General features: G+C 48.6%; 1 protein-coding gene across 1 annotated transcript; it reads right to left on the bottom strand.

The window, feature by feature from the left end:
• Window positions 1–7,909: 7,909 nt before the first annotated feature.
• On the bottom strand, window positions 7,910–17,277 carry REM2 (RRAD and GEM like GTPase 2). Its single transcript, XM_056863666.1, has 5 exons — window positions 17,208–17,277; window positions 14,124–14,410; window positions 12,704–12,777; window positions 8,987–9,194; window positions 7,910–8,194 (listed from the first exon to the last, which is right to left on the bottom strand). Exons 2-5 carry the CDS (start codon window positions 14,395–14,397, stop codon window positions 7,920–7,922), a joined length of 831 nt encoding a protein of 276 aa, XP_056719644.1. The 5' UTR covers window positions 14,398–14,410; window positions 17,208–17,277; the 3' UTR covers window positions 7,910–7,919.
• Between the last annotated feature and the right edge of the window lie 4,993 nt (window positions 17,278–22,270).

Below are 22,270 nucleotides of genomic sequence, written 5' to 3' on the forward strand. Positions count from 1 at the left end.
CAGCTAAAGGGGCCAAACAAAGTGCGAACAGTATTTTTTTATAACATTTCCAAACTTAATACGTCGCTGGGAATACCTAGTGCGGTAACAGCCATTGTTAAATTGTGGAACTCCCTGTCCCAGGATGTGCTAATGGCTGCCAACTTGGAGGGCTTGAAGAAGGGAGTGGACATATTTGTGGAGGAGAGGTATTCATGGCTACTAGTAAAAAGATACTAGTCATGATGCATACCTATTCTTTCCAGGATTCCTATTAGGTGCTGTGGAACACAGGCAGGCTGCTGCTGCAGTTGTCTTGTTTGTGGGCTTCCTAGAGGCCCCTGGTTGGCAACTGTGTGAACAGACAGCTGGACTTGATGGACCTTGGTTTGATCCAGCAGGGCTTTTCTTATGTTCTTGTTTGAGCACCTTTTGAGTCTGGCAGAAACGTTGCAAGCCCTCTGTGGTTAGACGGCGTTTTCTCCATAGGCCAAATTCAGCCCATTGATCGTTGAGCGGCCTGCTGTGTTCCCTTCCCTTTACTGTTCTAGTGCCTGAAAGGAGTAGCTTAAGCCTAGGCAACCTCCATGGTGGAAAACAGCCAGAAGGCGTTTGGCCTATTCCGCCTGCTTGACTTCCCCCCCCCCCCAGGGTACAGGAGAGTGGGCGGTGGACTCCGGCCTCTGGAATTTTGTGATGTCCAGCCCTGAGAATGCTGGCACAGGGAAAATGAGCTTCTTGTCTCAGAATTCTCTAAGAACATAAGAAAAGCCCTGCTGGATCAGACCAAGATCCACCAAGGCCAGCCGTCTGTTCACACAGGTGCCTCTAGGAAGAACCCAAAGAAGACAACTGCAGCAGCACCATCCTGCCTGTGTTCCACAGTACTTAATATATTCGGCATGCTCCTCTGATCCTGGAGATAATAGGTATGCATCATGACTAGCATCCATTTTAACTAGTAGCCATGGATAGCCCTCTCCTCCATGAACATGTCCACTCCCCTCTTAAAGCCGTCCAGGTTGGCAGCCATCACCACTTCCTGGGGCAGGGAGTTCCACCATTTAACTATGCGTTGTGTGAAGAAATACTTCCTTTTATCAGTTTTGAATCTCTCCCCCTCCAGCTTCAGCAGATGACGCTGTGTTTTAGTATTAAGAGAGAGGGAGAGAAGCTTCTCCCTGTCCACTCCAAGCCATGCATAATTTTATAGACCTCTATTGTGATTCCCCTTAGCCACCTTCTTTCCAAGCTAAACAGCCCTAAGCTGCTCCTCATAGGGCAGTTGCTCCAGTCCCCTAATCCTCTGCATCCCTTAGTTATGTTTTTGCCTCTTCTCCCCATCCTCCATGCATTTAGAGAAATGAGAAACAGCCAGGGGTGGGGACCAGGTCCTTTGCTGCCTGTAGATCGATGCAGCCCCCCTGGCTGTTCGGGTGAGTGCATGTGTGTGCACACACACACCTATACTCTTAAATGCTTGCAACACCAGAGAGAATTTTATTTCAAAGAGACCAGTGTCCCATTTCCAGCAGTCCAGATTTTGCGAGCGGCTGCAGTAACGGCGCATCTTATGCCACGAAAGTCACGGGAGGGGGAGTGTAGCTGCTGTTGGAAACGGGGGGGGGGGGAGGGCAAAGTGTGTGATTTCCTTCTGGCGACGGGAGGCAGTGTGACAAATTTTCTTTTTCCAGGCTGGAGCGATCTTCCTGCTCGCCTCCCCCCTGCTGTTCTGTTCACCTCCTCCGCGCTCTTTCTGCCACAGGCCTTCTCGCCTGCCCACCCTGGGAGCCGGGTGCAGATCTGGACTGAAAGCAGATGGCTCCACATATCGGCTCTGTATTCTGTCATCAAATGCAGTTCCAGAGAGCCGGCTTTCCCTTGAGTCACCCAGCTCCGTGCCTGCGGGGTCTCCCTAAGGAGCTTGCAGGTGACACCCCCCCATCTATAAATACACCTTAAGTTCCCCTCCTTATTGGCCTCTCTGGCCTGTCGGATTCCTTTCCCTACCACCTCTGCTGCCTTTCTCCGCAGCATAGCTGGAAGGGCCTTTTTGCATCCCCATCCCTTTCTCAGCATCTGCCACAAAAGGGTACGGTGGGAGCCGAGCTTCCCACTTGCCCCAGTAAGCGGTACTTGATTGCTATGGTAATGGGGGGAAACATTTGGTTTCCATAGCAACTTCCCAGCTGTGGCCCACTAGGGTGTTTCCATGGAGCAGAGAGTGGCTTAGCTCACCCCCCCCTTTCCTAGCTCATCCAATTTCTGGATGCTTCAGCTATTTGGGGGGAGGTATGGAGGAAAGACATTCAGTGCCTCATTGTTTCCTCAAGCCTGCAAAACCCTTTGCTGGCAAAGGAAGGAAGGGGGGAGGGGGGGACCACTGAGCTGTAAGAAACCAGGTGCAGATTAAACCATTTCATTTCTTGCCCCAGCCTGGCAATGTTCTTCTCCCTCCCCATGGGTGATGCTGGAGTCAGCAACCACCACTAAATTACCCCCCCCCCCGCGCATGTTTTGTATAGCATGCATGCGGCTCTCAATCCCTATTTTTCACCATATTCAAACAGGAGGAAATTGTACCTTAAAAAAAAAAATCTTAATGGTGAATCCCACGGTGATAGTTTAGGGGTGGGGGGAGCAGGTTGTCTGAGGCCTGGGAGGCGGTATTCAATTCAGTATTGTACCCTTTTATTCTGGATGCTTTAGCATGCAGTGGTTTTAAAACGGTCAGGGGAAACTAGGGAGTTCTTCATAGCCTTTGGTTGGGTCGATCTGTAAAAAGAAGGCTGCTTAGTCTACCCCAATGAATCTTCTCTTGCAAGATGCAGTTAGAGAACCCTGTTCTACCCATTAGCACTGCAGCAAAATACTACAGATATGGACTGGGATGCATCTAGCTACATTCTAGAACATTCTGCGGGTTCTCTGCAATGCTTCGGGGGTTTGCAGTGATTATTCAAAGTTTCCTTGATAGGGAAGAATGTGGGAATAGTAAGATGAAGGCAGAATATTGAAAACCACTGATCTGGAATAACTTCTGGCTTTATAGTGGCAGTTATGAATTAGTATTTTAAAAGCATGTATGTGTGATAAAGCACTGAAGGCATTAAAGGCGCAAAAGGTGGTTGCAAAGAGTGCAAAATTATGGTTGCTTTCTTAAGCCAGGGGTAAGCCAGCCCGTGCGCAGAGTGGTAAGCTGCAGTACTGCAGTCAAAAGCTCTGCTCACAACCTGAGTTCGATCCCGGCAGAAGTCAGGTTGAGGTAGCCGGCTCAAGGTTGACTCAGCCTTCCATCCTTCCGAAATCGGTAAAATGAGTACCCAGCTTGCTGGGGGTAACGGGAAAATGACTGGGGAAGGCACTGGCAAACCACCCCGTAAACAAAGTTTGCCTAGGAAACGTCGGGATGTGACGTCACCCCATGGGTCATGAATGACCCGGTGCTTGCACAGGGGACTACCTTTACCTTTTTAAGCCAGCGGACCAAATTAGGAGCAATAGGTTAAAAGTTCTGAAGCTGGGGGGGGGGGGGGGGTAGAGGTTTGAATTGCTGTAACGGAAAATAGAGGTTGGATCTCTCCTCCGGCACAGGAAGCTAACAACCAGGGTGAGAAACACATGCTGTGGGCATCCTCTTACTGTTCCCATTTTGCAGGTGGAGAACTGAGGCAGATATTGGTTGTTTTGGCTGTCAAGTCATAACTGACTCATGGTGACCCCTGGTGGGGTTTTCAAGGCAAGAGACGTTCGGAGGTAAATAAAAGTGTATATAAGAAAAGCCCTGCTGGATCAGACCAAGGCCCATCAGGTCCAGCAGTCTGTTCACAAAGTGGCCCAACCGGGTGCCTCTAGGAAGCCCCCAAACAAGACGACGGCAGCAGCACCGTCCTGCCTGTGTTCCAAAGCACCTAATATGATAGGCCTGCTCCTCTGATCCTGGAGAGGATAGGTATGCATCATGACTAGTATCCATTTTGACTAGAAGCCATGGATAGCCCTCTCCTCCATGAACATGTCCACTCCCCTCTTAAAGCCTGCCAAGTCACCACATCCTAGGGCAGGGAGTTCCACAAGTTGACAATGTGTTGTGTGAAGAAACCCTTTTATCTGTTTTGAATCTCTCCCCCTCCATCTTCAGCAGATGTCCCCGCATTCTAAACACATGAACACATGAACTACTGAATCAGACCCTCGGTCCATCAAAGTCAGTATTGTCTACTCAGACCAGCAGCGGCTCCCCAGGGTCTCAGACCCTTTCACATCACCTACTTGCCCAGTCCCTTTAACTGGAGATGCCAGGGATTGAACCTGGGACCTTCTCCGTGCCAGGCAGATGCTCTACCACTGAGCCACGGTCCCTCCCTCTCATTTGTCATAACCTGCCTCCACATCACGCCCCTGGTACTCCTTGTGGGTCTTCCATGCAAATACTTGCCAGGTCACCTCCTTGTATGGATTGCTTTCATTTATTGCTGGCGGTCTCTTTTGCATTGCTCTGGTTAGCAAATGGTCCTGGTAAATGGTGTTGCTGTGGTCGTTTCCCAGCTGGAGGAAGGGGGGGTGTTTCAGAGGCTGGGTTGATTTTAAAGGTGACAGTGGCGCAAGCGGGGAAGGAAAGGTGGTAGAGAGTGGTGTGTGTGGAGGGGGAAGGAATGGTATTCTTTCTCGCAGGTGCAGTGCTCAGAGCAGGCGTGGGAGGCCCCCCTGGCATGCATTGACAGCTTCAGCCGTCAGCCTGTCTCCACCAGTGACAAGGGGAGGCACTGCTTGCATCTTAAGCAGCTCTTTTCCCCCTTCTCGCTCGTGCGCCCTGTTGCCTTTCCTCCCCTTCTGGGATTTCTTTGTGGCCGCTCAGCCTTTAACTGAGGGGCCGTGGCTCAGCGGCAGAGCGCCTGCTTGGCATGCAGAAGGTCCCAGGTTCAATCCCCGGCATCTCCAGCTAAAGGGACTAGGCAGGTAGGTGATGTGAAAGATCCCTGCCTGAGACCCCGGAGAGCTGCTGCCGGTCTGAGTAGACAATACTGACTTGGATGGACCAAGGGTCTGATTCAGTATGAAGCAGCTTCATGTGTTAAATTTCCTCCTTGCCCCCAGGCAGCCCAAAGAACCAAGACGCAACCCTCACGGGCAGGCTTCAAGCCATGGCACAGATAAAAAAAGGAGAAAGTGCCTCTGAGCGGCTGCAGAAGGCCTTCCTGTCTCATGATGGCCAGCTTCTCCTATAGGGCTGCCAACCTCCAGGCGGGGCCTAGATATTGGGTTGCCAACCTCCAGGTACTAGCTGGAGATCTGCTACTACAACTGATCTCCAGCCCATAGAGTTCAGTTCCCCTGGAGAAAATGGCTGCTTTGGCAATTGGACTCTATGGCAGTGAAGTCCCTCCCCAAACCTCACCCTCCTCAGGCTCCACCCCAAAAACCTCCCGCCAATGGCGAAGAGGGACCTGGCAACCCTACCTGCACCGCTACTGGAATTACAGCTGATCTCCAGCCTGCAGAGCTCAATTCCCCTGGAGAAAACGGCGGCCTCGGAGGGCCGATTCTATGGCATTATATTGAGGGCCAGTGTGGTGTGGGGGTTAAGAGTGTTGGACTAGTCACTGGGAAACCCAGGTCCGAATCCCCACTTGTGCCATGGAAGCTCGCTGGGTGACCTTGGGCCAGTCACACCTTGGGCCTCAGCCTTGCCTACCTTACAGGGTTATTGTGATGATAAAATGGAGGAGAGAAGAAAGCTTTTTTGGTCCCCATTGGGAAGACAGGTGGGGTATCAGTGCAGACTTTCTCTACCACTTAAGGAAGAATCAAACTGGCTTACAATTACCTTCCCTTCCCCTCCCCACAACAGACACCCTGTGAGGTAGGTGGGGCTGAGAGAGCTGTGACTTCCCCAAGGTCACCCAGCTGGTTTCATGTATAGGAGTGGGGAAATCAACCTGGTTCACCAGATTAGCGTCCACCGCTCATGTGGAGAAGTGGGGAATCAAACCCGGTTCTCCACATTAGAGTCCACCGCTCCAAACCACCACACCATGCTGGCTGAAGTAAATAAATAAATATACCCTACTAAGATCCATCCCTTCCCCAAATCCAACCCTTCCTGGTCTCCACTCCCAAATCTTCAGAAATTTCCCAAACCTAGTCTCTTCTGGAGTAGTAACCAAAACTCTGTAGCCCCCAAATCCATCCATCCTAGCTTCAGCCGTCTCTGTTGGATTCCCACCTCTGCCACCCGATCTTCCCCTATACCACACTTTCAAAATTCCTGGCACACTTTGCTCAGATCCTGGAACAGTTTTATATTCTTGAATAGCTCTCAGCATAGCAGATGCCCAGCAAAGCTGGCATGGTAAAAAATGGCTTTAATTGAAACTAAACATACAAACATCAACCTCAGTATTTGGGGGTACTGAAAGCTACGTTCTCAAAATTCTGCCTGTTTTGAAATTGGAGAATCATTCTACCTTTTTATAAACTTCTTGAAAGATTTGGCTCAAAGTTGGCTAATCATTTAAGGTTGTGGTTCATTGTCCATCAACGCCTTTACCCCAGAAAATGGAAGGATCCCAGTACATTTTTTTAAAGCCCTCCTGTCTGAAATTCCTTGAGGTTTGTACCTTTAACAGGAATCCTAAAGGGGAAGTTATAAATTATTGGCAAGGGGAAATGTTCCCAATGGGGTTGTACATGTATTTTAAAAAGATTGCTTGCTGAATGGCTTCAGAAGCTTTGTAAAAATAATGTGCCATAAATGCAGGTTAAATAAGAATCCATTCACAATCTAAAATGTAAGACACGGATGATTCTCTGGCTTATGCCTTTAAGAGACGTCTCTTAAAGGAGCAGTGCACAAATTTAGCGTATTAAAAAAATGGCAAATTCCTCTGCTGAAGTCTTTGTAAGGGAGTCGGTTAAAAGATGAGCACTGTTGTGAAGCATAAACAAGCAAATGGAACAGAACGTTTTCCAAGGCCGCAGTCCCTCGCTTGAGTTTGCGCTCGCTAGGGGATGCCTTTAAGCGTCCTTTAAAGGGGAGGAACACAAATTGTGAAACCTTAACTCCCCACCACCAACACCCCAGCTGATGTCTTTTACAGCTTCTTAAAGTGTGGGCAAATATTTAAACTCGCACAAAAGCAGAGAAACATTCCCTGCAGAGAAATTTTCCCTGCAGAGAAACATTCCATCGTCAGGGTCTCTGAAAAACGAAGGCAGTATCTTCGAGCAGAAGCCTGCAGCTTGTAAATCCTCCTGAAGGTGGTGTGTGCAAGCGCCAAGGGCAAAGGTGTACCTCTCAAAATACCTTTTAAGTGACACCAAAGAAGCTCCACGGCTCAGGCTTTGCACAAAGGTCTCAGCCTACAAAAAACATGTCCGCGTTCACAAACACAAGGGACTCGCACTCCCCTCTACCGTCTTTAAAAGTTCGAAAGCACGGGAAGGCGACAGACACAAGACACACAAACCGAGAATGAAGAAGTCCTGAGGCTGGCGACAGAAACGTTTTCCAGTGCCGATCTGACACCTTTCAGACATTCATAAAGGTGAAGCTCAAAGTTATGGCAGACAAAAAAAAAAAAGGTAAAATAAATTTCTTACAACAGTGCCAGGAAAGCTATCTCAAGATAGAGGCACAAGAATCTGGAGAGCAAGCAGTTATCTCTAACTTGCATAAAACCTTTGACGGGTATCTTAAAGGTTTCTGCAAGAGTGGCGTTTTTAAAGGCTCTCTTCTTAAAAGTCGGAGGGAGGACGACGTGTGTGAAGCTTGTTTGGGGACGCACTGAAGCTGACCAGACAAGCCAAGGAACATTCGAGGAGTCTGGAGATCAGTCCCTTCCTCGGGTCAATATGGCCGTTGTCCTGCGCTCAGTGCGAGAGGGGGCCAGAGTGTGCGCCGCAGGGTCATTCCTTGGGCATCGAGAGAGAAACGAGCCTCATAGCACGGAAAGGTCATTGCAGGATTTCGACCTCTGCTTGAAGAAGCGTCCGTTTCGTGGCACGAGGCTGGAGAGGAAGCGCTTGGCCTTCTTGGTGAGGCTCTCGCGGCGGCCCCCGGCGCCCTCCCCACTGAAACCGTCTCCCTCGCGCCGGTGGCGGCGCAGTCGGATCTGGCGCACGACCCCTTCGAAAAGCTCTTGGGTGTTGTGGTGTAAGGCGGCCGACGTCTCGATGTGCTTGCAGTTCATCATGACGGCCAGGCTCCGGCCCTCTGCATCCCGGGGCGAAAAGAGAGCGAAATGATTGAGTAATGGATCCCAGATCCTTTTTTCCTGACTCTTCCCCCATGGGGCAGAAATCCCACCCCCAAAGTGCCATTAACCCTGACTTGTAAAACTGTGAAGCAGTATCAGGCTCTCTGGGTAGAATCATAGAGCGGAGGGGTCCAGCAGGGTCATCTAGTCCAACCCCCTGCACAATGCAGGAAATTCACAACTACTTCTCCCTGACATCCCCAGTGATCCCTACTCCATGCCCAGAAGACGGCAAAAAACCCCTCCAGAATCCCTGGCCAATGAGGCCTGAAGGAAAATTGCTTCCTGACCCCAAAGTGGCAATCAGCACTACCCAGAGCATGTAAGAAAAGGCCACGAGAGCCAAACACTGATGCAAACCTTCCTGCCCTCCCACTCATGATCTGCCTAAGGTCATAGAATCAGCACTGCTGACAGATGTCCATCTAGCCTCTGCTTAAAAACCTCTAGGGAAGGAGAGCCTACCACCTCCCGAGGAAGCCTGTTCCACTGAGGAACTGCTCTAACTGTCAGGAAGTTCTTCCTAATGTTCAGCCGGAAGCTCTTTTGATTTAACTTCAACCTGCTGGTTCTGGTCTGACCTTCTGGGGCAACAGAAAACAATTCGGCACCATCCTCTGTATCACAGCCCTTCAAGTACTTGAAGATGGTTATCGTATCACCTCTCAGTCGTCTTCTCTCCAGGTTATATGGGTAGGAGCGACATGTATTCAGGTAGCACCATTTCCAAGAAAAAAAAAGGACCTTACCCTCCCGGGAGACCTCCCGGGACCGTGCCAAGTCGCTCTTGTTCCCCACCAGGATAATGGGGGGATCGGTTCGGGGGCACTCCGCCCGAAGCCGCAGGAGAGTCGGGGGAACCCGGGTAAAGCTGCGGCGATCGGTCACAGAAAAAACCACCAGGAAAGCATCTCCTGTCTTCAGGCAGGATTCCTGCATCCATCCTCCTGGATCTCCCTGCAGAAAGATGTCAGATAAGGTGGGGGTGTCTGTCTGTTTGTCATTTTGCATTTGTGCCGCCCACGGCCACATTTCATTCTTATTTATAGGAGCCGTTCGCAATGTCATGCAGTGAATAATTTTTTTTGGTTAATTAATCATGTACGTTTTACTGGATTATGTCTCCTACATTTGAATATAGATGATTACAGTTGTTCTGATACCCACCCCCATTCTTTTGTGTTTAGAAGAAGAGTTGGCTTTTATATGCCGACTTTTTCTACCACTTAAGGGAGACTCAAACCAGCTTACAATCACCTTCCCTTCCCCTCTCCACAGCAGACACCCTGTGAGGTAGGTGGGACTGAGAGAGTTCTAACAGAGCTGTGACTAGCCCAAGGTCACCCAGCTGGCTTCGTGTGGAGGAGCGGGGAAACAAATCCAGTTCACCAGATGAGCCTCCATCGCTCAAGTGGAGGAGTGGGGAATCGAACCGGGTTCTCCAGATCAGAGTCCACGGCTCCAAACCACCGCTCTTAACCACTACACCACGCTGACAGCACTTTTCACCATATTGGGGGTTGAACTGGATGGCCCTTGTGGTCTCTTCCAACCTTGTGTGATTTTGATCACCTGCAACCAAGATTTGGTGGTGGGGATGAGGGCTTGACCTCCTTAGGGGCCTCCCCTAAACATGTGAAAAACTACAATTTTGAAAATTTTGAGTCGGGGTGGGGGAGGGAGAGAGAGACTTCCAAATTCTCCCAGACTACAGTGATTCCTCAAAAGCCTCTGGTTTATTGTTTTACATTTGATAGAGGGTTGTCTGAGAAACTGTTAATTCGCCTAATCAAAAACTCAGCTGCAGAAACCTGAACTGGAGGGGGGGCTCTCCAGATTTGCCCCCCCACCCTCTTTGCAGGTTTCCTGACAGTTGACGGCACACCACACATTTGTCTCTCGCTCTCTGCCTGCCATGCTCACGCCTCCTGAAAACGCTGCCACTTTCCACGTCTCCTTGCACATTCATGCATGCCTTCGGCACGCCACCTCCGTGAATCCTAAGCAATTGTATAAGCTGATGTAAATTTGCATAAATTTACATGTCATCCCCCTCCACACACACAACTCAGGAATATTGTGAAATGTTGGGCCACATTCTCTATACATCTACACTTTCTCCCTCTTCAAAGTAAATAGCAGCAGACTCCTCCATCTGGCTATTGAGTTTCACATATATTTTAAAAAATAATTTGTATACAGTCCATGTACACAGATAAAGAATACCAAACCTGTCACGAAAATAAGCAGGAATCTGGCAAAAGTTTTATTCTTGATCCAAAAAGGCAGCCCGGAGGCTCAAATACAAAAAAATAAACGATATAAGAATACAGTTCAACCATCTATATATTGCCATTAAACAATTTTATACTATAGAAAGAAGAAAGTAGACTCCTTTGAAATGTGGTGTTGGAGGAGAGTGTTACGGATCCCGCGGACTGCCAAAAAAACAAATCAGTGGGTTATAGATCAAATCAAGCTTGAACTGACCCTAGAAGCTAAAATGACTAAACTGAGGCTATCGTATTTTGGTCACATTATGAGAAGACAAGAGTCACTGGAAAAGACAGTCGTGCTAGGAAAAGTTGAGGGCAGCTGGAAAAGAGGAAGATCCAACAAGAGATGGATTGACTCAATAAAGGAAGCTCCGGCCCTCAATTTGCAAGATCTGAGCAAGGCTGTCAAAGATAAGACATCTTGAAGGACTTTGATTCATAGGGTCGCCATGAGTCGGAAGCGACTTGACGGCACTTAACACACACACACACACACACACACACACACACTATAAACTACAATACTCTACAAATACTAAACATATTACATAAAACACCACCAATGAAGTTAGATGAGCTCAGTGCGCTACCAAGCAATAAAGTCCAAAAGAGGGCTCAATGCACAAATGTATGTATAATATAGTTTATTTTTGTGTATTTGAGTCTCCATGCTGCCTTTTTGGATTGAGCTTTGGGTTTGCAGCAAAAGTTTTATTCTGGCATGGCCTTTCAGGCACTATAGGCAAAGTGCCATCAAGTCACAACCAACTGAAGGCAACCCCATTCTGGGGTTTTCCAGAAAAGAGATGAGCAGAGGTGGTTTGCCATTGCCTCCCCCTGCATAGCAATTCTGGTCTTCCTTGGTGGTCCCCCATCCAAATTCTAACCATGGCCACAGCGGCATAGCTTCCAAGCTCTGGCAAGATGTCGGGAGTCTGGGTTATATAGGCTGTTTTCACATATTAGCTAGATGAACATTCCATGCTCGAAGCTGCCTTATGCTGAATCGGACCACAGGTCCACCAAGATAGTTTCAGATGTTAGCCGTGCAGAACATCTAGATTTGAGTCCAGCAACACCTTAGACAGCAACCAGATTTTCCGGGTAGGAGCTTTCAGGAGTCAAAGCTCTCTCAGAGGTATCTGATGCAGTGAGTGACTCTTGAAAGCTTATACCCTGAAAATCTTATTGCTGTCCAGAGCACTCGAATCTAGCTGGCCTATCGAGGTCAATATTGTCTACTCAGACCAGCAGCAGCTCTCCAAGGTCTCAGGTGGAGATCTTTCACATCACCTACTGATCTGTTTAACTGGAGGTGCTGGGGATTGAACCTGGGACCTTCTTCATGCCAAGCCAGTGCTCTGAGAAGACTTTTTCAGCAATGGCCTTTGGCCCCTGGTCCTGGCTGGGGGGCACACCCCATGCTTGAGTCGCCTACTAAACTTTCTTTACCTTTGTTCACATGTCGTGCCCCCTCAATGCAATGTGGGTTGCAACCGATGGACCTGTTCTCCAAATGTACATAAGTGCCATCAAGTTGCAACCGACTTATGGCAACCCCAGCGAGGGGCTTTCCAGGCAAGTGGGAAGCAGAGGTGGCTTGCCTTTGCCTTCCTCTGCGGGGGTCTTCCTTGGTGGTCTCCCGTACAGGTACTGACCCTGTTTAGCTTCTGAGATCTGACGAGATCGGGCTATCCCATGTTGCCTTCCCTAGCAGGCTGATTCTATACCCTCCCAAAATAGCTGCCCAATGAAGAAGAAGAGGAAGATGCAGATGAAAAAGAGTTGATTTTATATGCTGACTTTCTCTACCACTTAAGGGAGACTCAAACTGGCTTACAATCACCTTCCCTTCCCCTCCCCACAACAGACACCCTGTGAGGTAGGTGGGGCTGAGAGAGAGTGACTTGCCCAAGATCACCCAGCTGGCTTCATGTGTGTAGGAGTGGGGAAACAAATCTAGTTCACCAGATTAGCCTCTGCCTCTGCTCATGTGGAGGAGTGGGGAATCAAACCCGGTTATCCAGATCAGAGTCCACCGCTCCAAATCACCGCTCTTAACCACTACACCACGCTGGCAACAGGCAACATTTTTAATCCATCACGTCTTTGATCCAATTCGCCCTGCTCTTGAGAATCTTTTTCATTCCAACCTTTCAAGATGTAGGTAAGGATACAAATTGTGCCTACCTGGTCCCAAATGTCATACAATATCAGAGTGACCTCTTCGTCATCTACGTAGAATTTCCGTTCGTAGGAATCCTCTGGGGCAGACAAAAGAAAACCGGAGAGTGTTGGGAGGAGAAAGACACTGGAGTTTTTCAAAAGGCATCGTTTCTGGTGGATGCATCTGGTGGATGCATCGGAGGGGCAGAAGTGATAGAAGTGATAGATGCTACCTGTTACCGGTTGTGCAAGACTCCTAGCTGCATAGAAAGTGTCATTTCACAAGCCCCCCCCCCCTCACAATTTGCTTCTTAAAATCTGTTGTAGGCTGTGTTGGTTAATTCGGAAATAGCCGAAATTTCCAAGCTCAGAAGAGGACCATTTCTTCAGACGAGAAAAACAAAATTGTCCTACAATCCGTTATCGGCAAAATTGATCTGAGCGGCGAAAGGCTATGAAATAGCTGTATGTGCCCTAGGCGGTGCCTTCGTGTTCATGAACATGTCTTGGTTTGCATATGCTGCGCATCAATGCGTCCATTCCTGTGAACTGCACTTCTAGAGACCCAAAACCCTGAAGAATGACAACGCTGATAATTTGCACTAACAAGATTTTTGCAGGGCAACCCCTGCAAGGCAAAAATAGGGACAAAGCCTCTGGGACAGTTGGAAGGTAGGAGATTGGGGAATTTTTAAAATTCTGTGCTTTTAGTGGTTTTGAATAGTTCAATTGCATTTTATTATTCAACGTAAGGTACCCTGGAGATCCTTCTGCTTAGAAGCCTGGGGTAGAGATGAAGCCAATAAATGAAAATCATTTTGAGGAGAACTGCAGGACAGCCCAATATTCTAGCAAGACATCACCGCTTTTCCATCCAGGCAAGATTCGAGAAGGAGAGATCCTTCTCTTTACGGAGGAGACGGAGTGATGCTCAAATTTTGGACGTGGAAAGGATCAGATGTAGTTCTCTGTCTAGATCTGCTCTCATCTCTTGTTTTGTCTTGGATTTATAAGAAAGAAGGGCTCGCCAGGCTAAAAATGGGCACGGTTGCCAACCTCCAGGTGGGTCCTGGAGATCGCCCATAATGACAACTGATCTCCAGACTACAGAGATCAGTTTCCTTGGAGAAAATGCCTGCTTTGGAGGGGGGTTCTATGGCACTATACCTTGCTGAGGTCCCTCCCCAGGCTCTACCCCCAAATCCTCTAGAAATTTTCCAACCCTAAATGGGCTTAACCCTTTGAAACTCTGTCCCACCAACTTAAATGCACCATGAAATGCAGCACGATTAAACAAGCTGAAAAGGCAGAGAGGCAGAAATCCAACTGGTGATGCTTCCTCCCCACACCCACATCTATGCTAGCAAACCCCAAAAGTTACCCCATGCGCCACCTACCACATATTCTGGCCCTCCCGCTTCTTTGTCGCCCTGTTTTTACTCACCTGAGTGCTCTTCTTCATGAGGAGCGCTCCCTTTCATGCCTCCGAAGATGGCTGCCAACGTACTCTTTCCCACTCCGGTCTCCCCGAGTAACATGATTTTGTAAGGGCCGCGGCCCCCCGCAGGGCTGGCTCCCCCCGTAGTGCTCACCTCCGGTGAGCTGGGGGGAGAGTCCAATTCCTCCACCGCGGACGCTCTCATCAGCTGGTGTTTAATGGGTAAGGGCATACTGCCCCGCCGGGGTCCAGCGCCCCCTAGTGCCGGGGGCAACGTCATGGTGGGTCAAGCCCTGTAGGAACAGGGGAGGGAGGCAAGAGAGTGAGAATGTCGGCAAAGAGGGCTGTGTTCCCACAAGAATCATCGAATCATAGAGTTGGAAGGGACCGCCAGGGTCATCTAGTCCAACCCCCTGCACAATGCAGGACATTCACAACTACCTCCACCCCCAGTGACTCCCACTACATGCCCAGAAGATGGCCAAGATGCCCTCCCTCTCATCATGTGCTTAAGGTCATAGAATCAGCATTGCTGACCATCTAGCCTCTGTTTAAAATCTTCCAAGGAAGGCGAGCCCACCACCTCCCGAGGAAGCCTGTTCCACTGAGGAACAGCTCCAACTGTTAGAAAATTCTTCCTAATGTCTAATCATTGGGGGGGGGGGGGTTCCTTCTCTGACTTCCTATCACCACAAAAAGGCAGAAACACTGTTAAACACAACCTTCTTGTGTGGCCTGGAGATAGCCTGGAGATCAGTTCCTCTGGAGGAAATGGCTGCTTTGGTGGCTGGACTCTATGGAACCACACCCTGCTGAGGTCCCTCCCCACCCCAAACCCTACCCTCCCCAGGCTTCACTGCCAAATCTCATGAATACATGAACACATGAAGCTGCCTCATACTGAATCAGACCCATCAAAGTCAGTCTTGTCTGCTCAGACCAGCAGCGGCTCTCCAGGGTCTCAGGCAGGGGTCTTTCCCATCACTTCCTTGCCCCGTCCCTTTAACTGCAGATGCCGGGGATTGAACCTGGGACCTTCTGCATGCCAAGTAGATGCTCTGCCACTGAGCCACAGCCCCTCCCTAAATAACATTGAACACACAAAGCTGCCTTCTACTGAATCAGACCCTTGGTCCATCAACGTGAGTATTGTCTACTCTCGATCTCATTAACTGTACCACTGAATGTCGGTTCCTCCGGGTACTCCTAGCACAAATATGTGTGGGAAAGGGTGTAGAAGGGTAATTTTTTTCACTCTATTTTTATATTACACACACGTGTGTGTGTATGTTTATTATATAGTGGCCGAGAGATCCATCTTTGGAGAACTCACAGCATGTAACATTTAATGGTAAAGCCTATTTCCTTCACTTGCATGCCCCAGAACAGGTAAGATATGCAGCCTGGCTTGCGCATCAGTCCAGTAACACGATGCGTGCACACACATGCCATTTCCCCTGGCTAGCGAGACAACGATGTGCATGCTTCAAATCACAATTGCACTCATCCCAACAGCCTTCCCCCATATAGGCATGGGGATCGAGGCCTGGGCAGAAGAAACATTATTGACTGATGGCGCGAGAGAGTGCAAAACGCACTCTCGCATCTGTTGCACAGATTAGCAGCATGAAGCAGCGCACGCTGACTGTCGTTGGATGAGAGGCACACAAATCCTTTTGTCTCCCGTTCTCTTGCTGTCTCTCTTTCTTTCTCATGCACACAATAGACCTACAGAGTGACAAGAATACGCCGCCAGCCTACACACCTTCCCCCCATCTCCCAAATACATGTTCCCACACCATGTGGCATAAACAATGGCAAACGCATAGGCAGACACAACTCAGCCGATGTCGGTTGTCTGCGCCATATGATCACCGGACCTCGGTGGTCTGAAGGTTTCCACCATGTGGCGGATCTGACACCCCTCCCTTCCCAGGTTTGTCAAAATAGACCTTGCCAGAAATGTCCTGTCGGTTGGTAACTGGAACCTTTCAGAGAAAGTCGCTTCCTCTGGACTCTGAGACTTGAAATATTATCAATTTAGAGCCTTTTGTTTAGCTAGACTGAAGGCTAGCCCCTCTATGGTTATGAAGGCAGAATTTTTAATATACAACACCCAGCAAGACCTGTCCTTGCGATCACATTATCTCTCCCACCTTTTAACATATAAATCTAATGCCTCTGTGTCTGACATAATGCCTTTTTTTTGTAACTTAAGGGACAGAGATCCCAAGGCTACGGCATCAGTGGCAAGATTTATTTTAGTCCTTATATCCCTCAAACATTAGATTTACGCTGCTCAAGATCGATGGATCAAGGAGCTTCTAAGGGATAAAGGAAAGGAACTATTATCACACAATATAAGAAGGGGGGGATGCAGTTGGGATCACGACCCTCGCTAAATCTTTGCAAAACAGTCCCATTGCTCGGCAGCAGCCAGAGGTCCAGGAAAATGTTAGCCCGGTGCCTCTGAAAGCCTTGTGGGGTTGTGGCATGACCTTTTGCCGGGATGCCAAATTGCGGGAGGCCAACTCAAAGGTGCCAATTTCATGCCAATGCTCTCCCTTACACGCACCCCACCCTGCCGATCTCCGGCACACCGGTTTTGGATCGCAGCGCCTATGCTTTGCCATGTTCTCTGCGTGCCCACGCCGGCTGGCACACTCCTGGCATGCAGCCCTGTCAACTTGGCACCTACCGTCTCTCACAAAGACATCTGTCGGAGAAGTCTCGAGGAAGACACAATAGCCTGCCGGGGGAACAGCCGCCCACCCAAGACAGCCCCCCCTGGCTCCCACGCCGCCTTCCCTTTCCTATGCTAGACCCCTTTGGTACCCCCTCCCCGCACCCTGGGCTCACCTCCTGCTTCCTAGGAGGAAGGAGTCAAACAGGGTGTCTGCACCTCTTCCTTACCAGCCCTCTCCGGTTCCTCTGCCTCCCAAACTGCCAGCCACTCCGCTTAAAAAATGCCTCCCTCCCCAAAGCTGGGGATGCCCCGCCCTGGTCAGGCCACACATGTTTGCAATCTGGGTGCCCCTCCTGCCCGCCCCCGGTACCCACCTGCTCGCCAGGCAGCAGGGTCCAAAGCACCGGTGCCAAATCTGGAGGGGATCCCGGGCGATGCCCACGGCTCCCTGCAGCCCAGATCTGGAGGAGGGGGAAAGGGGGGAGACTACAGCCGGAGGGATGCGCCTGGATGATAGACAGGTAGACCTAGGCAGGGGGTGTGTTTCTGCAAGGGGGGGAGTGTGGGGGGGGGGAGATGGGGAAGTTGTCAATGATTGGAGGACGGCTTTGGAGAGAGAGAGAGAGAGGGGCGGACATAGAGGCCCAGGGAGGGAGGCGCAGATGGAGAGATGGAGAAAGGGTGTCAGAGAGCCAGGGTGGGGACTCAGCCTGGACTGATGAACAGTGACAGAGCAGAGACACGGCCCTGCGGGGATCAATAGGCGTAGGAGAAAGAAACCCGGAGGAGAAACGGATCGATGCCCTGAGTTCATTTTCTGCGCTTGGCCTGCACTCTGCCAAAAAACGGCATCCACGTTGACCTACTGTCTCCTGCTCTCAATGGACAATGTATAAATTATCAAGGGGGGGATTCAGAACTCCTGTTTAAAGCCGTCCGGTCCATCCCGGTTTTCCCGGTGTGTGTGGGGTTACCCATCCATTACCCCTCCCAGACATTTAAGGTTGCCAACCTCCAGGTACTGGCAAGGATCCAAACAGCACTCACAAATTACTAGAAATAAGATATTAATGTATAAAGGTGCAAATAAGTGCAAAAAGTGAGCATATATACAAAATGAAATACAATAAGATACACATACAAAATTTGAATATCAATCCAGCATAATACAAAATTCAGTAGAAAATATGGATGTCCTGTAAGTCAGGTAAGTCAATATATACTGTCCGTAATAGACTTTTTTTGTGCTTATTGGCAGCTGGAAGGCAGATGTCTGAGGCATCTTTTTGCCGTGGCCCTTGCCTCAGACATCTGCCATATGGTCAGCTGGTCATCGGTATGTATGGATTAATATTTTCATGGGATTGTTACATTGTTACATGATCATAGAGTTCTAGGTATTTGGTGCATAAATTTGTTTTTCAGAGGTCTTCGGACCCTTTTGATTGAAAGAAAATCAACTGAAAAAGCACATTGTTGGCGAAACGTACACAAATCCGGAGGTGGCGTTTTGATTGAATGAATTTATTTATCGCGGACTATTGGATCATCGAATCATTGGATTTTTGGAATTTGGACTTTGGTGTTTGGACAGTTATTCAACTTTTGGACTGAGACTCTAGACCATTGTCTTTATTATTTAGGTTGAATTCAGATCTGGGTGCGGCTAACCTAGTCTATTATTATATTATGAAATGAATTTGGTGATGTAACCATTTATTGTTTGATTGATTTCCTTATGGTTTATATATTATAGAGTTTTCATACCCGGCATTATAACCTGGAAAGTGGTGATAATTTGTGTTTCTTGACCTATCTATAATTAGAGCTGGTGCTGTTGGTTACTTTAACTGAGGTTATTCAGCACATGTATCAATTCTTTAGTACCTGGAGGTTGGCAACCGTATCTACCAATGAGCCACAGCCCTTCCCCCAGTGGATGCTGGCTGCGCCTGGCCCGATGGGCCCAGAATAGGGTTGCCAAGTCCCCATGGCCACCGGCAAGGGACTGGGGGGAATAGGATTGGGAGATCCAGGTTGGGAAGCCCCTGGGGATTTGGGGATGGAGCCCAGGGAGGACAGGGACCTCAGTGGGGTACAAGGCCCCATAGCCCACCCTCCAGAGCACCCCTTTTCTCCAGGGGATCTGATCCTTGTCATCTGGAGAGGAGCTGGGATCCCAGGGGATCCCCAGGTCCCACCTGGAGGCTGGCATCCCTAGCCTGGAAGGAGACCCAGGGGGAACGGGCACCCGAATTGCGTGGAGAAGCGAGGTGGAAAGCAGGCAGCTGGGGAGTTTCCCTTCGGAGGACAGTTTGCGTGGGAAGGGGGTGGGCAGAGAGGAGAGAGGATCTCTCCCTTCCTCCTAATGATGCCGAATTAGCTGCTCGCTTTAATTAGGGAGAGGGGGGGAATTATACTATTAGTCACGGGTGGGAGGACGCTAATGAGGCATAATGAGCGGTTGCCAGAGGAGCCTCTGGGGAGGCAAAGAGAAGAACCACTCTGGGGAGGCACAGGGCAGGAAGGGGTCTTAAACAGGGGTTCAGAAATTCCCTTTAATAATTTTACATTGTGCCTTTTTTCCTTTTTTTGCAGATTTGGAGTTTGAAGCGTGCAGCCCAAAGAAAGCAGCTAGGGATGCCAACCTCCAGGTGGGACCTGGGGATCTCCCGGAATTGCATTTCCTCTCCAGACTACAGAGATCAGTTCCCCTGCTCAAAATGGATCCTTTGGAAGAGGGACTCTATGGCATTAGAGCGAAAGTTAAAATTTTATTGTATGTATAAGAGGAAGAGAACATAAGAACATAAGAAAGGCCCAGCTGGATCAGACCCAGGCCCATCGAGTCCAGCAGTCTGTTCACACAGTGGCCAAACAGGTGCCTCTAGGAAGCCCCCAAACAAGACAACTGCAGCAGCACCATCCTACCTGCGTTCCTCAGCGCCTAATATAACAGGCAAGCTCCTCTGATCCTGGAGAGAATAGGTATGCATCATGACTAGTATCCATTTTAACTAGTAGCCATGAATACCCCTCTCCTCCATGAATATGTCCACTCCCCTCTTAAAGCTGACTTTCTCTACTACTTAAGGAAAAATCAAACCGACTTACAATCTCCTTCCCTTCCCTACAACAGACACCTTCTGAGGTAGGTGGGGCTGAGAGAGTTCAGAGAGAACTGTGGCTAGCCCAAGGTCATCTAGCAGGCTTCTTGTGTAGGAGCGGGGAAACAAATCCAGTTCACCAAATTAGCGTCCGCCGCTCATGTGGAGGGGTGGGGAATCAAACCCGGTTCTCCAGATCAGAGTCCACCGCTCCAAACCACTGCTCTTAACCACTACACCACTATATAGCCATTGGCCATAACAATTTACTAAAACAAACCATAATAATACAAATACAATGGATTAACAAATATTAAAATAGATAATGAAATGTATTAAAACCTAGCCATTTAAAAGATAAGTAGCTACTCCTTCTGATACCACATTTAGCCTTATTTCCCTTGCTGCAAAAAGCAAACAGAGAGACTCTATAGGACGCATGTGCATCAATATCGGATAACAAATATAATTTCTCCGCATCCCAATGTGTATTGGTACCCGACAATATTCCTGTCAAAAATTTAGCCCTGGGGCCAGCGTCCAAGGGGAAAAATAGGATGTAGTGAGGTAAATTCTCCAGAGTTGAGGATCCACAAATACGGACTCATTGATCCCTTAGTGTTCGAGAATAGGTATGCAGCATGACTAGTATCCATTCTAACTAATAGCCATGAATACCCCTTTCCTTGGCTAAATAATTTGCTTATAATTTGCGATGTTGGCTAAATAGAGTTCTAAAGTGGTCCTATTGAACTCAGTGGGATTCGCTTCCAGCAGGAGGAGGAGGAGGAGGGAGACAAATCTACTCGTTTCATTTTTTTTACCCCTTTTTAAATTTCTTAGCCAATCTTTTCAAGGCAACAGAAGGTGCAATAACAAACGGAACGGCACTGGTAAGTACCCGCTGCTCCAAGACAACAGACAGTGCAAATATTTGCTCATCTAACTCAATGCAGTCACCGTTATTCATACTCAGACCCGGGGGAGGGAACAGAACAGCAGGAAAACATAGAATCATAGAGTTGGAAGGGACCACCAGGGTCATCTAGTCCAACCCCCTGCACAATGCAGGAAGTTCACAACTACCTCCCACACACACACCCAGTGACCCCAACCCCCCCCCCCCCACCATGCAGGATCCCACAATCAAAGCACCCCCGACAGATGGCCATTCAGCCTCTGCTTAAAGACCTCCAGGAACTTCTTGACGATTTCAGAAGAAGAGTTGGTATATGCTGACCTTCGCTACCACTTAAGGGAGAATCAAACTGGCTTACGATAACCTAACCTTCCCCTCCCCACAACAGACACCCTGTGAGGTAGGTGGGGGTGAGAGAGCCATGACTAGCCCAAGGTCACAAAGCTGGCTTCATGTGGAGGAGTGGGGAATCAAACCCAGTTTTCCAGATTAGAGTCCACTGCTCCAAACCACTGCTCTTAACCACTACACCACACTGGCTCTCTGCAAGGAAATTATACACACATATCTAGGCTTGCAAGTCAGCAGGGATTCGTTTCTATGGCACTAGCGCATGAGTCCTGTTTTGTGGATTGGGCCCTCCTCCACTTTATGTTACTAAGGGGAAGGGTTGCATGGTGGTTCTAGAAGGGCAACCCCTGAATCGGGTCCCAGAACCCGATTCTAAGTTTATTTGGTGAATTTCCTTCAACTCTGAGGCATTGATGGAGCATTTTGTTTAAGGAGGCTGTTTTACCAGATACATCAGTCATTTGTGTGGTGGCAATCATTTTGAGTGAGATGTGTGGATTAGCAAATCTAACATATTTGGCTCACCTGCCCTATTAGAAAAGAATTTAGCATCAACAGCTACTTGGAAAGTTTTCCACAAAAGCTTTAACAGAACCATTTCAAACCAGAATCTGCAAACAGAGAATTATGTCTTGAGTTGCAAAAATGCATGTCGGCATAACCCTCTTTCCTTTACAAACGAAATTAGCTAATGACGCTACTTTCATAGATCAGTCTTGTCACTATCTTTTACAAGCATGGCTGAAGAATCATAGCTGACACCTATTTTCTTTTCCAAATACCTTCAATATGGCTTAATTGTGGGTTCTTTTTAAAAGAAGGATTTTGGAATGAGATTCAACACAGATTTTATGTTTACTGTTGGAAACACCTAGCTAAGAAATAAGCCAACACATCCATCGCCCTTTGTCAGTTTTTAATCAAGCACAGTGAAGATTTTAAAATAACATTTAGAAAAACATGTTTTCGCACTTACTGCCTTGAACGAAGCAATAACCCTCAACCTATTTTAGAAACAATCTTTTAAAATTTCTTTTAAAAGCAGCGATCATCCTTGCCTTTTAAAAACATATAAATATTTTGAACGGAA

Source organism: Euleptes europaea, chromosome 18 (genome assembly GCF_029931775.1).
Source record: "Euleptes europaea isolate rEulEur1 chromosome 18, rEulEur1.hap1, whole genome shotgun sequence".
Classification (NCBI taxonomy): Eukaryota; Metazoa; Chordata; class Lepidosauria; order Squamata; family Sphaerodactylidae; genus Euleptes; species Euleptes europaea.